The following is an 11980-nucleotide window of genomic DNA, read 5'->3' as shown; positions in this document are numbered from 1 at the left end:
GGAACCACAGTTGTACGGAGCTACTGTCACTACCAGAGACAGGGTCTGAATCTGGGAAAGAGCCGGGAAGAAATACCCCAACATCCATCCTCATGCTCTCTGATCTTCTGCTGGTGCCTCAAATCAGCTGATCCCTCCAGGAAGCTAACCTGCCTGAGAACCCAATCCTCTGTGGGGGTCTGTCTCCCACGTGGAGAACGGCTGTGAGGGAAGGGGTTGGAGAATAACCTTGAACAAGTCACCTCCTCTCTCTAAATTTCAGTTTGCTTATCTGTGCTATATTGCCTACCATATTAATAGTGGCCTTATAATTTCTACTTTCAACTTTTGACTTTGAAAATTTTCAGTCTCACAAAGAATTTATAAGAAAAGTATTATGCACACAGTGATATAACCTTCACCTAGATTCTCCAGTTGTTAACATTTTGTCACTGTTGTTCTCTTATTATTATTCTTTCTCTCTGCTGGCACAAACATATACACATATTTTTGCTGAACCATTTGAGAGTTATTTGCCAACATCCTGAGACTTTATCCCTAAATATTTATGCAAATATCACCCCCAAACAAAGACATTTCCCTACATAACCCCAATAAGATGATAACACTCAGCAAATTTAAAATTAATGCAATGCTATTATCAAATAGAGTCTGTATTCAAATTTACCCAAGTATCTCAACAATACGCTTTATAGTTGATTTTTTTCAATCAAGGATTACACATTGGATTTTGTTGTCATGCCTCCTTAATCGCCTTTAATCTACAACAGTTTTTCAGGTTTTTTATTTTTTAATCTTTCATGATATTAAAGCCAGTTTTGAAGGCCAGTTGTTTTGCAGAATGTTCCCACTATGGATTTTTCTAGTTGTTTTTTTTTTCATAATTGGATTCAGTTTAAGCAATTTTGGCAATAATACTACAGAGCTGTGTTCTTCTCAGTGTATTGCATCTGGACTTGATGTCAGAATGCCCATCATAGGTGATCTTCAGTTTGATCACTTGGTTATGGCAGTATATGCTAGATTTATCCATTATTTTCTCCCCTTTGTAATTATCAAGTCATCTATGGGAGGATATATGTGAATATATCTTTTTCACCAACATTCTTTCACCCAGTGGTTTTTACAACTGTTTGGCAGAAACAGTTTCATAAAAGTATAATTAGGGGAGCTGGTAAGAGCTCTTTAAAAGTTTCTACTACGACCCTCATCTCTTTTTATGTTGAACTGTTTTCATTCATTTATCTATTAAAATGTTTATAGTGTGCTCATCATGTACCTTGGCACTGTGAGATTTTTACCTGTGGCTTCATGGTTGCCTAAGCTAATATCTTTAGCTTGGCTCTATCTCCCGTACTCCAGATCCACACTAGCAATTACTTTTGAGGGTCTCCACGTTACCATCTGTGGATACCTTAAAATCAACATGCTGGAATGGAACTCATCATCTTCACTTCCTGATCTGCTCTTCTTCTATTTTCTATTCCAGTAAATTACACTTCTGTTTTCTCAGTGACTCTGTAATAAAAAGGACTCCTAGTTACTGAGTAATAGGTCTTTTATATACGTTACATGCATTATCTCATGAAATCCTTGCAATAGAATTGCAGCTATTTTCTGAAGGCCATTGGGCCCTTAGCCCCAGATAAACAGCTAGCAAGTCTTCATGCTAGGATTCAAATCCAGTTCCCTTTGGCTTCAAAGCCTTTGCTTTAGTATAGTAATTAACGGCATCATTGGCTTCAAATCCTGGCTCTCCTACCAACGATGGGGGATTGGATAAGCCTCCTTAACTCTCAGTGCTTCGGTTTTCTCCTCTATAAATTGGGAAAGCCAATAATCCCTGCCTTGTAGGATGGTTTGGAGACTTAAATCAGATAAAACTTGACAAACATTTGAACAATTCCTGGCAGCACCAAGCCATAAATCTGGTGTCACCCTAAACTCCTCCATCCACTCACTGCTTGAGGATTAGCCCCCTTAGGGACCTTGTCACCACTGCTGTCATTGCCTTAGTTTAGACCTGGAGTTGGCAAACTATGGCCGGGAGGCCAAATCCAGCCTCCACCTGTTTTTGTAAATAATTTTTTTTTTATTGAGGTATGATTGACATTAAAAATAAGGTGTTATTGGAACACCGTCATGCCCATTCACTTACATATTTTTTGGGATTGCTTCCACCTTACCACAGCAGCGTTGAGTAGTGGCAACAGAGACCACTCTGTCTGGCCTGCAAAGCCCAATATATTTACGGCCTAACCCTTAACAGAAAACCTGGTTGCCCGTGGTATTGCAATAGTCTCCTTCCTGGTTTTCCTGGTTTTATATCTTCTTCCTCCTTGAACTCATCCTCACCACCCCTTCTCCTGTGCCGGGGAATCTCCCTAAAATGTGCCCTTAATCATGCCTATTTGCTCCTCATGGTGCACTGAAGACTAAGAACCTAGTCTTCCACGTACTGGTGAGCCCCATACCAGGCTTGTTCTCTGGCTGTAATGAATGCTTTACGCCCTTTCTAGTCTGGCACACGCTGTTTTTCTGGTCTGAATACCCGCCTCTTGCCCCTTGTCCTTAACGACAAGTTCAGCATTTACTTCTCTGAGAAGCGCTTTCTGACTTCCACAGGCCGAACCAACGGCTTCTGCCCCTTTATGGCTTCAGCAATACTTCACCTTCAGCATTTATCCACAATTTCATGATCGTGGGTTTAAATGTCTGCCTTGTGGCTGCTGTGACTTCCTCTCAAGATTAGGAACATACATTTTTCACTTTTGTATCTGGATGTGGCCCTTAGTAAGCGTCCTTTAAGTTGTTACTGCCTGCTGGCATTTCAGGTGGGGTTTGAAGGCTTACATAAGGAGTTTGAGGAGTATGGGAAAGAGGCAGGTCAGGAAAGAGGTGGCACCTTAGCTAACAGCTGGAGGATAAAACAAGATAATGGGAGGGAGAAGGCAGTAGGAACAGTGTTGGTTAAGCTGATGAAACCTGAAAGAGGTGTGTTGGAGAGATGACGAGCAGAGGAAGGGGGCATGTGAGGGGATGCTGGAAGATAGTCTAAGAAGAGAGGCATCAGGCCCGTACTCTACACAGCCTCCTTTGCTGTGCTGAGGAGTCTGGGCGAGGGAAACCATGAAGGGCTGCAGGAAGCAAACACCATACTGTCTGCTCGTGTGTAGGTCTTCTGGAAGTCCTTTGAGGCATTGACTACATTTTTGTTTTGTCGTCATTCAGTCCTACACACACACAATTTCTGGCATATCATAGGCTCTCAATAAATGTGTCTTTCATCATTGAAATATAAGAAAAGTCCTCAGTTTTAAGAGTGGGGTAGTCTCTGGTGCTTAGTATTTTCTTAGAGGATGAACATTTGCTCTGTCTGCGACTTTCATAAATTTAAGAACTTCAGTCATATTTCACCTCAGTCCTTGGGTTTTCTGCTTGAAAACTTCCCATTAGGAAAAAAGAGTCTATCCTCTGATGGAAGGTTTGAATTTCTTGGGTCTTTTTCATTGACTTTTTCTTCTTCAATTCTGTTTTGTCTTTGTTGAGTTAAGGCTTTCAAGAGCACCAGAATTCTTTCCTCATCTGCAAAACCAGAGGCAGATCAATTTAGTTCTTGTGATTTTGGTATTTTCTCCTAACGAAAATCTTAAATGGAGCCAGGAGAAATAAACTCTGATTTGCAAAGCATGCCAAAGATGGTGCCTCACAGGTGGAATGCAAAGCCTTTATTAATGATGCCCAGACTAATTCTGTCTTTAGCACAAGGGCTCAGAGAGCCAGCAACTTAGCAGTTTTGTGGGGTAGGCAGGGGGGCGTATCAATGAAATAAATTGGGTCGTAAAATATTCCTAGACAATTAAATAAAACTGGGACTTATGGGGACTCCTGCACTCCAGGAAATTCTCCAAGTCTCCACTTATCCTCAAAATGAACAAGAAGCTTCAGTTTCAAATTGAGTGCATTTTCCATCCATGGATTGGCTTGTTTTGTTCAGTTTTACTTTGAGTATTTGAGGTTATCTTTTCGACGTAACAGCTAAACCCACGGCTTCCTTTCTCGTAAAACCAAAACAAAAAGGCTAGAAATTCAGGTGCCTTCTGTGTGCGCACATGTGTAGTACATACCTGGGATCAAAGCCTGCTATATAAAGTCCTTGATTCTGTGTGGGTTCAAACACATTTCAAAGCTTCAGGATCCTGAAAGTTTTCGCTCTGCTTCCTGAAGACCTGAACACTGCTCCCATAAAGCCATGGCTTGCTTTGGCTTCCAGAGTCATGGGGCTCGGCTGGACCTGGCTTCTAGGACCTGGCCCTGTACTGCCCTGTTTTCTCTTCTCTTCATCCCCGTTTTCTCTAAAGGTGAGTGAGGCTATTGGAGCATGGAGGTGGAGGAGGTGTTTCTCCCACCTGGGTTTCATTCCTTTTAGCAGTCAAGGGCAGTGATTTATAGCAAATCCAGAAGCTAAAGGTGAGACTCCAATCTCCTGGCATGGGCAGCTCTGTATTCCAAGGCAGGCAGGGGACAGCTGACAGCAGCAAATCAGCAGAGACACAGCTCTTAGCAGTTTGCTGGGCATGGAGTGGGAGCTTAATGAATACGTGTGAGTTGGTCTGGGAGACATGAGCAATTTCAGACACTTCTATAAGATGAGAAGAAAATACTGCAAAGTTAAGTGATTTAAGAGAGCAAAGATACCCACCATCCTAAATCCATTTGGGCTTAGAATCAGGGTTAGCTCAAGATTTCCCTTTTTCTGACTTACTTCACTCTGGATGACAGACTCTATCTAGGTCCATCCACCTCATTACAAATAGCTCAATTTCATTTCTTTTTATGGCTGAGTAATATTCCATTGTATATGTGTACCACATCTTAAGTCAGAAAGAGAAAGACAAATACTGTATGCTAACACATATATATGGAATTTAAGAAAAAAAAAATGTCATGAAGAACCTAGGGGTAAGATGGGAATAAAGACACAGACCTACTAGAGAACGGACTTGAGGATATGGGGAGGGGGAAGGGTAAGCTGGGACAAAGTGAGAGAGTGGCATGGACATATATACACTACCAAATGTAAAATAGCTAGATAGTGGGAAGCAGCTGCATAGCACAGGGAAATCAGCTCGGTGCTTTGTTACCACCTAGAGGGGTGGGATAGGGAGGGTGGGAGGGAGGGAGATGCAAGAGGGAAGAGATATGGGAACATATGTATATGTATAACTGATTCACTTTGTTATAAAGCAGAAGCTAGCACACCGTTGTAAAGCAATTATACTCCAATAAAGATGTAAAAAAAAAATTCCCTTTTTGAAGAGCACTGATTTAGACAAATTATGGGAAGTTTCTTTCCTACCCAATTCAAGGTTTTAAGGTCCTCTGATTCACTTAAACGGATTAGCCTGCTTGTTTAAACTTTCAGCATTCTTTACTCAATGCAGGGTTTTAAGGTCCTCTTAATCAACTCTATAGTTAGCTAATTATTTTAAAAAAAGAAAGCAATTTGACGTAGTAAAACAAACAAACAAACAAAATGAAAAAAAGAAAGGAAGAAAGAAAGAACAAAAGAATGAAAGAAAGAAAGAGCCATAGGTCTGTTTGGCATAAGATACTTAATTGCCGCCTGACTTATCTCTGGACCTTAGGTGCAGATTCCCCAGTTTTCAGATGAAATAAAGCTCTTTAGAGGTTGATACCTGGTCTGTTACAATGGTGTGAAATGGTGACCGTTTTACCAGAAGGTGAATTTCAACCTTCTCTCCCTCTAGAGCTTCTCGGTTGAAAAACCAAGTGGTCTATACAAAGTAGGTGCTCAAAAGATATTTGATTATTAATTTTTACTGTATAAGAAATATTCATACACATTTTCTTATTTTACATGTTTTGAACATGTAAAGTTAAATATCAGGGAAATAATCAAATTTACTTTTAAGAAAATTTATCTCTACCTGTAACTGGGATCCTCCCATGGTGGATATTGGAAAATTGTGTAACCAGATTTAGTGGTGATAATTGGGAGCTTGCCTCGGGGGAGGGCAGGAAACTTGGTCTTCTTTAATCTTAGAGTCAACACAACAAATGGGCAGGATATAATGATTAATGCACAAAAAACCTTTAATACAGGGCTGAATTTGATTAAGTACTGCGGTGGAGTTATAATAGTACAAAGGATGCTCAGAGGGCATCTCTGATAGACAGAAATGAGGGTTGGGAAAGAAAACTACTGTCTAGCCAACCAGGGCTGCTGGATTAACCATGGCAATGGTTAATGGCTGCTGCCATATTGTTCTCTCTTCTGAGGACACAGGTTGCCTACTACAGGTGCTTGGGGGAAAGGACTAATGTTTTCAGAATAAAGTGATTTACACACAGGAAGAGGTGTCCTGGAAGCTCAGATTGGAGTGGTAAGCTGGGATCAGATAACGGAGACAGTGAAAGTTATTTGTTTTTGTAATCAGTGGTATATAAGGCATGAAAGGGTTTGAACAGAATGAGTGTCATCGTTCAATCCAAGTTTTGAGTGTCACTTGTGTGATTGATTGACTAGAGAGGGGCCCAGTTAGTTACAGGAAAGTAATTTGTCATGAAGCCACTATTTTTTAGATGATGTGAGCCCTTTTGTATGGAGAGCTGGCCTCCCTTCTCCTGTAGAAGCCAGAGGGAAAAGAACAAAGGAACACAAGGTGTTCGAGTGAAGGAGAGAGGGCGGTGGAAGAGGTGATGACAGTGGCAGGGGAAGCCCGTAGAAGTGAACAGCAGGGTTGCCTCAGCCTACAGAGGAAATGACCCGGTGCCCTTGGCTCGGTGGCTTCCTTCATCAAGCAGCATCCCTCATTCTCTAGCGATAATGCAGGGAAGGGGGTGGCCGGCACCATGGGCCAAGGCTCAGCTCCTCGTGGGCGATTGAGGTCCAGGGCCAGATCAATGCGGGTAGAGGTTATTAAGGTATACTTTGAGGGATAAAGCAAGACTCTATACCTCAGCCTCCAAACTTTCCCCTACTACTCTTATGGGTCCTACAGCTCTATCATAACCTTAGAATACCAGAGTGGGAAGGCACTCTGATGTCATCTGATCTAATCCCCTCTTTTGCATGTGAGGGAAAAATGAAGTCCACGGGGGAGGCATGGCTTTCCCCAAATCACCTATTTCACAGTAGAGCCAGCCCTTCTCTTTGTCACATCAGTGTTCTTCATGCCACAACCAACTGCCTTCAAGGCACTGTTTTCCAATAAGGAAGCACCTTCATGGAGAGTAACCAGAAGACAGTGGCGAGATGGAGGGGGTGCTGGGGTGGGTGGAGAAGGAAAGGGGTAGGGGAGGGTGATGGGTTTGTTGATGGGGGGAGAGAAAGGCTGACAGGTGAAACTGGAGGGGGCCATCAAAGATCAACTTTGCCCGGCCTGAGGGTTTTGCCTGGACCTTGTCATGGGCGAGCATGAGTTCACTGAGTTCCCTTTGGTTTTCTTGCTTTAGGGGTGCACGTGGCCCAGCCCGCAGTGGTGCTGGCCAGCAGTCGGGGTGTTGCCAGCTTCGTCTGTGAATATGGGTCGTCAGGCAAAGCCGCCGAGGTCCGGGTGACGGTGTTGCGGAAGGCAGGCGGCCAGCTGAACGAAGTCTGCGCCGCGACCTACATGGTGGAAGATGAGCTGACCTTCCTGGAGGATTCCATTTGCACTGGTACCTCCAGTGGGAACAGAGTGAACCTCACCATCCAAGGGCTGAGGGCCACGGACTCCGGGCTCTACATCTGCAAGGTGGAGCTCATGTACCCACCGCCCTACTATGTGGGCATGGGCAATGGAACCCAAATTTATGTCATCGGTGAGCATCACTGACGACGCCTTTTGCATTGCTGTCTCTTCTCTGTGTGCAAACAGTTTTGCTCCTTGATTTCAGGTCGTTCATGTTTAGGATTGTGGGAATTCTCTTTAAGAGTTCTCTGGCCTACCGCATGAGTCCTACTCAGTATGGGTGGCGAGGCAAACGGCATTCTGTTTATAAAATAAAATGAGCTGGAGAAGGTGTGTTTCCTCCTGGCAGGTTGGGGCACTCACACTGGAGTGATACCCAGCATGAAATTTGGCCTTGGCCTTTGATCTGAAACTCCTGGCAAAGTAGCCCCAACAGTCTGACTTACCTGGGGTCCAGCGATTCCAATTAGGGGTGGACATCAAGGTCTGGAAGCTTGAACTTTTTCCTTCTCTCACCGGTGTGGGGGGAGTACTGCCCTAGAATTTAGAAAGCATCTCAGGGAAATTCTGCTTTGTTCTCTGTTGCAGATCCAGAACCATGCCCGGATTCTGACTTCCTCCTCTGGATCCTGGTAGCAGTTAGTTCAGGGTTGTTTTTCTACAGCTTCCTCATCACAGCTGTTTCTTTGAGCAAAATGGTGAGTGCTGTGCCGATAACGCACCATCCTTGGTCAGTACCTTTAGTGATAACAACTGGCCAAATGATGCTGTTGAGTGGAGTTTTCTTGAGATGAAGCGGTAAATGAAGACGAGGAAGGACGGTGGTAAAGAACACACTAGAACCCTTGGCATTGGCCTTTGAGGTTTCAGGATGACTAATATTTTATATGAGTGTGTTTGACATTGAATGTTTGTGTGCTTTTGCATAGGGTTTCATTTTGAGTAGCTGAACAACACAGGGCAGCTGTTTTGCTCTTTATCTTCATGACAATTGTACTTAAGTTAATAACCCTGAAACATTAGGTTGGGCAAAATGCTGCTGGAGAAGACCGCAGGGGTGGTTAATGTCCCTCTACTTTACCTGGAAGGCATTGCTCTGTGCGACTCTACTTGAGCCTTCCTTGACCAAGCTGTAGGCGTCCACGTAACACATGCCCAGGGTGCCCTGTTACCCAGTCTGCTCGACTGGCAAGCCTCACGCTCTTCTCCATCCCAGTAAATGAGAACCCAGTTTTCATTTACTACAGTTGTTGTAGAAGAAGCAGAGGTATGGAATCCGGACTTCTGTCAAGATTTCTGACAGTCGCTTGCAGCCTCCTTTGCCTGAGGCTGGATTTGCCATTCACAAACCTCTCCCTCACCTTCCTCTCTCCCTCCCCTTCTCTTCCACTCCCTTACTCCCTCCCTCTCTCCCTCCCGCACCCCTACACTGTATTCCAAGAACCTCTACTCAGTCTGTTCTGTTGCTGTAGCTTCTTTCTACCTCATTTGCTAAAAAGTGCCACACTAACTAGTAGACTAGACCTCAATTTACTGAGGTGATAAAAACTGGGAACTAATGTGGACCGAGAAAAAAAGTAATAAAGCGTATGTGAGGAGTAGAGATGAGACATACTGCTCGCAAAGAGAATAATTGAGGTTTATTATCTTATCAAGCTCATCCCCTCACAAACAAGACCCAGTCAATTATCATAGGCATTTTGGATGTTCTTTCTAAAGCTTTCTTGAAGTTTCTTTCTGCCATCTCCCAGTCAGGGAAAATGATTTCTATCTTAAGTCAATAGCACAGAGTTATTTACCCGAAATGAATTTTAATAGCTGAATCAAGAAAATCTCCTGGGGCTTATAATTCTGTATGTTGTGAACATCAATTTTTCAGTGGGGTAGGAACCCAATATTTGTTGAATCCTATTATAGTTAGAAGTGGCTTCTGTATTCCACAATACTAATTACTGTTTCTTTTAATGTTTGGCAGCTAAAGAAAAGAAGCCCTCTTACTACAGGGGTCTATGTGAAAATGCCCCCCACAGAGCCAGAATGTGAAAAGCAATTTCAGCCTTATTTCATTCCCATCAATTGAGAGACCATTATGAAGAAAAAAGACTATTTTCCAATTTGTAAGAGCTGAGGCAATTCTAACTTTTTGCTATCCAGCTATTTTTGTTTGTTTGTGTATTTTGGGGGATTCATCTCTCTTTAATATAAAGCAGGATGCAGAACCCAAATTAAGCGTACTACAATTTAAAACGGAGGAGCAGAAAAACAGAGCCGGGCTGGTTCTGTCACATCTGATCCAATTTTAGTAAAAGCCTCACTTGGGAGCAATATTGGGATGCAGCATTACAATGTGAAGTCAAGACATAAGTTAGGGAATGGTACAGTCCCAAGAAAGCAAAGGAAGAATTAAGAGCGAGGATGGTATTATATACATCTTGTATTTACCTGTGAGAAGTTTATAGCTGAAATGATGTTTTCAAGTAAAATTTTTATGCTGTGTTATTTTTCTTAACAAATATATAATTACATAAAGACTTAAAAAATACTCACATGGCTATATTTTAGCCAGTGATTCCAAAGGTTGTATTGTAACAATATGTATTTTTTATGATAGTATTGTGCATGGGGGCCACATGTGCTTTTGTGTATTTGCTGGTAGTTTGAGTATAAACACTATATGGCAGTGTCTTCCCACCATGGGTTCAGGGGAAGTTTTGTGGAGAGACTCAGGACACTAATACACCAGGTAGAGTACAAGGTCACTTGCCAACTGGCTTGGAAACTGGATAAGGCCATAGCTCATCCTTGCAGACATGTTGGGCTGAGTTGGTGTTGACATGGGCTTTGGGCTTTTATGCCAACTCCTTCCACTGGTTTGCAAGGAAGCCAAAGCTGGTGGTATCTGAGTTAACTTGATACAGCACCATCATCGTCGAGAAAATGGCTCATTTCAGGAGTCTTGCGGGTATGAACCTCAAGGAAGCTCCAGTTCCATGGGGGCCCCAGTTCCTTACACATGGTTAATGCCACCGACAGAAAAAAGCAGCAGATGGCAGAACAGAATGCGAGGGTCTCTGAAAACTAACACTGTTGGTGTTTTTTAACTTGATATTTTCCGTGAAAATGCAACAACATGTATAATATTTTTAATTAAATAAAAATCTGTGGTGGTCGTTTACCAGAGTTGTTTTTGACATTCCTTACAAGTGAGTATTGTGTTTGAGTTTATTTTTGGTTGATTCATTTAGCAGTTGGTTGAGTCTCCAATATTAGGAATACCGAGAACAAATCGAAAAAACCCAAAAGGGGGGCTTCCCTGGTGGCACAGTGGTTGAGAGTCCACCTGCCGATGCAGAGGACACGGGTTCGTGCCCCGGTCCGGGAAGATCCCACATGCCGCGGAGCGGCTGGGCCAGTGAGCCATGGCCACTGAGCCTGCGTGTCCGGAGAAAACCCAAAAGGGCAAATAATGCTTCATGAATCAGCCCTTTACCTGCAAGCCATTCTTGGAAGGAATTCATCTTCTGTCCTTTTGACTGCTTCCCCAATGTTTGGGATATGAAGCGATCTACCACAGCTACAGCAGCCCTTGATAAATCACACAGCGTTCTCTTTAGCACAGGTTCTTTACCCCCTCTTTCTCACCCAGACCTTTCCCAGCTCTACTCGAGCACTGATTACAGTTGCCATGGCGACTCCAGTGTTGTCAACCTTGGTCCTTGCAGCCATTTTGCTCTGCTTCTGTGGTAAACAGAGCTTTCCCTTGCAGCTTCCAGAGGGACTCTTTCACAAATGTGAGGAACACATCCCCTCTGTGATCCTTGGTTAAGCAGTATGTAGCCTCAGCCTGCTTGGTTTCCATTTAAGGTTTCTCATTCTTGACCTCCATATCCTGTTGTTGTTCTGTGCAACGATTCTCAGGGTGGCCAGGGATCACCTATAATTGAATCAACTGGGTCACTTCCTAAAAATGCTGATTCAAGCGCTTAACCTCAGATGCACTGTATCAGAACCTTTGGGCAATGGGGCCAGGAGTTTGCTCTCCCAACAGCCTCCTCAGTGCTTCTCAGACCCCTCAGGTTTTGAGGATCGCTGTTTAGGCAGCTCTCTCTCTTGCTCACTAAAACTCTCTCTTTTTTTGCAAGCAAGTGCTAACAAATAAATGAGAGGGCACATAGTGAGCATTCCAGAAAGATGTGTTAAATAAAACGGAATAGGTCTTCCAAATATGGTAATGGCACTTACCTAGAATAAATTCCTACTATGCAGAAGACTGTTTCTCTTGA

At 43.2% G+C, this 11980-nt stretch overlaps 1 protein-coding gene across 2 annotated transcripts; it reads left to right on the top strand.

Moving 5' to 3' along the window:
- Nucleotides 1-4154: 4154 nt before the first annotated feature.
- On the top strand, nt 4155-10816 carry CTLA4 (cytotoxic T-lymphocyte associated protein 4). 2 transcript variants are annotated; one of them, XM_032637348.1, is made up of 4 exons: nt 4155-4361; nt 7480-7827; nt 8286-8395; nt 9673-10816. In XM_032637348.1, exons 1-4 carry the CDS (start codon nt 4253-4255, stop codon nt 9775-9777), a joined length of 672 nt encoding a protein of 223 aa, XP_032493239.1. In that variant the 5' UTR covers nt 4155-4252; the 3' UTR covers nt 9778-10816. The 2 variants fall into 2 exon arrangements, with proteins under 2 accessions (XP_032493239.1, XP_032493240.1); XM_032637349.1 differs by lacking the exon at nt 8286-8395.
- The last annotated feature ends 1164 nt before the right edge of the window (nt 10817-11980 follow it).

This window comes from Phocoena sinus, chromosome 7, assembly GCF_008692025.1.
Source record: "Phocoena sinus isolate mPhoSin1 chromosome 7, mPhoSin1.pri, whole genome shotgun sequence".
NCBI classification, from domain to species: Eukaryota; Metazoa; Chordata; class Mammalia; order Artiodactyla; family Phocoenidae; genus Phocoena; species Phocoena sinus.
This window is presented reverse-complemented; position numbering and strand designations above follow the sequence as displayed.

Bases quoted from the DNA above. Each gene is read 5' to 3' on its own strand.
- CTLA4 (XM_032637348.1), top strand. From the start codon at position 4,253: ATGGCTTGCTTTGGCTTCCAGAGTCATGGGGCTCGGCTGGACCTGGCT. The intron at 4,362-7,479 runs GTGAGTGAGGCT...TTCTTGCTTTAG, and splicing joins CATCCCCGTTTTCTCTAAAG to GGGTGCACGTGGCCCAGCCC. The intron at 7,828-8,285 runs GTGAGCATCACT...TCTCTGTTGCAG, and splicing joins AACCCAAATTTATGTCATCG to ATCCAGAACCATGCCCGGAT.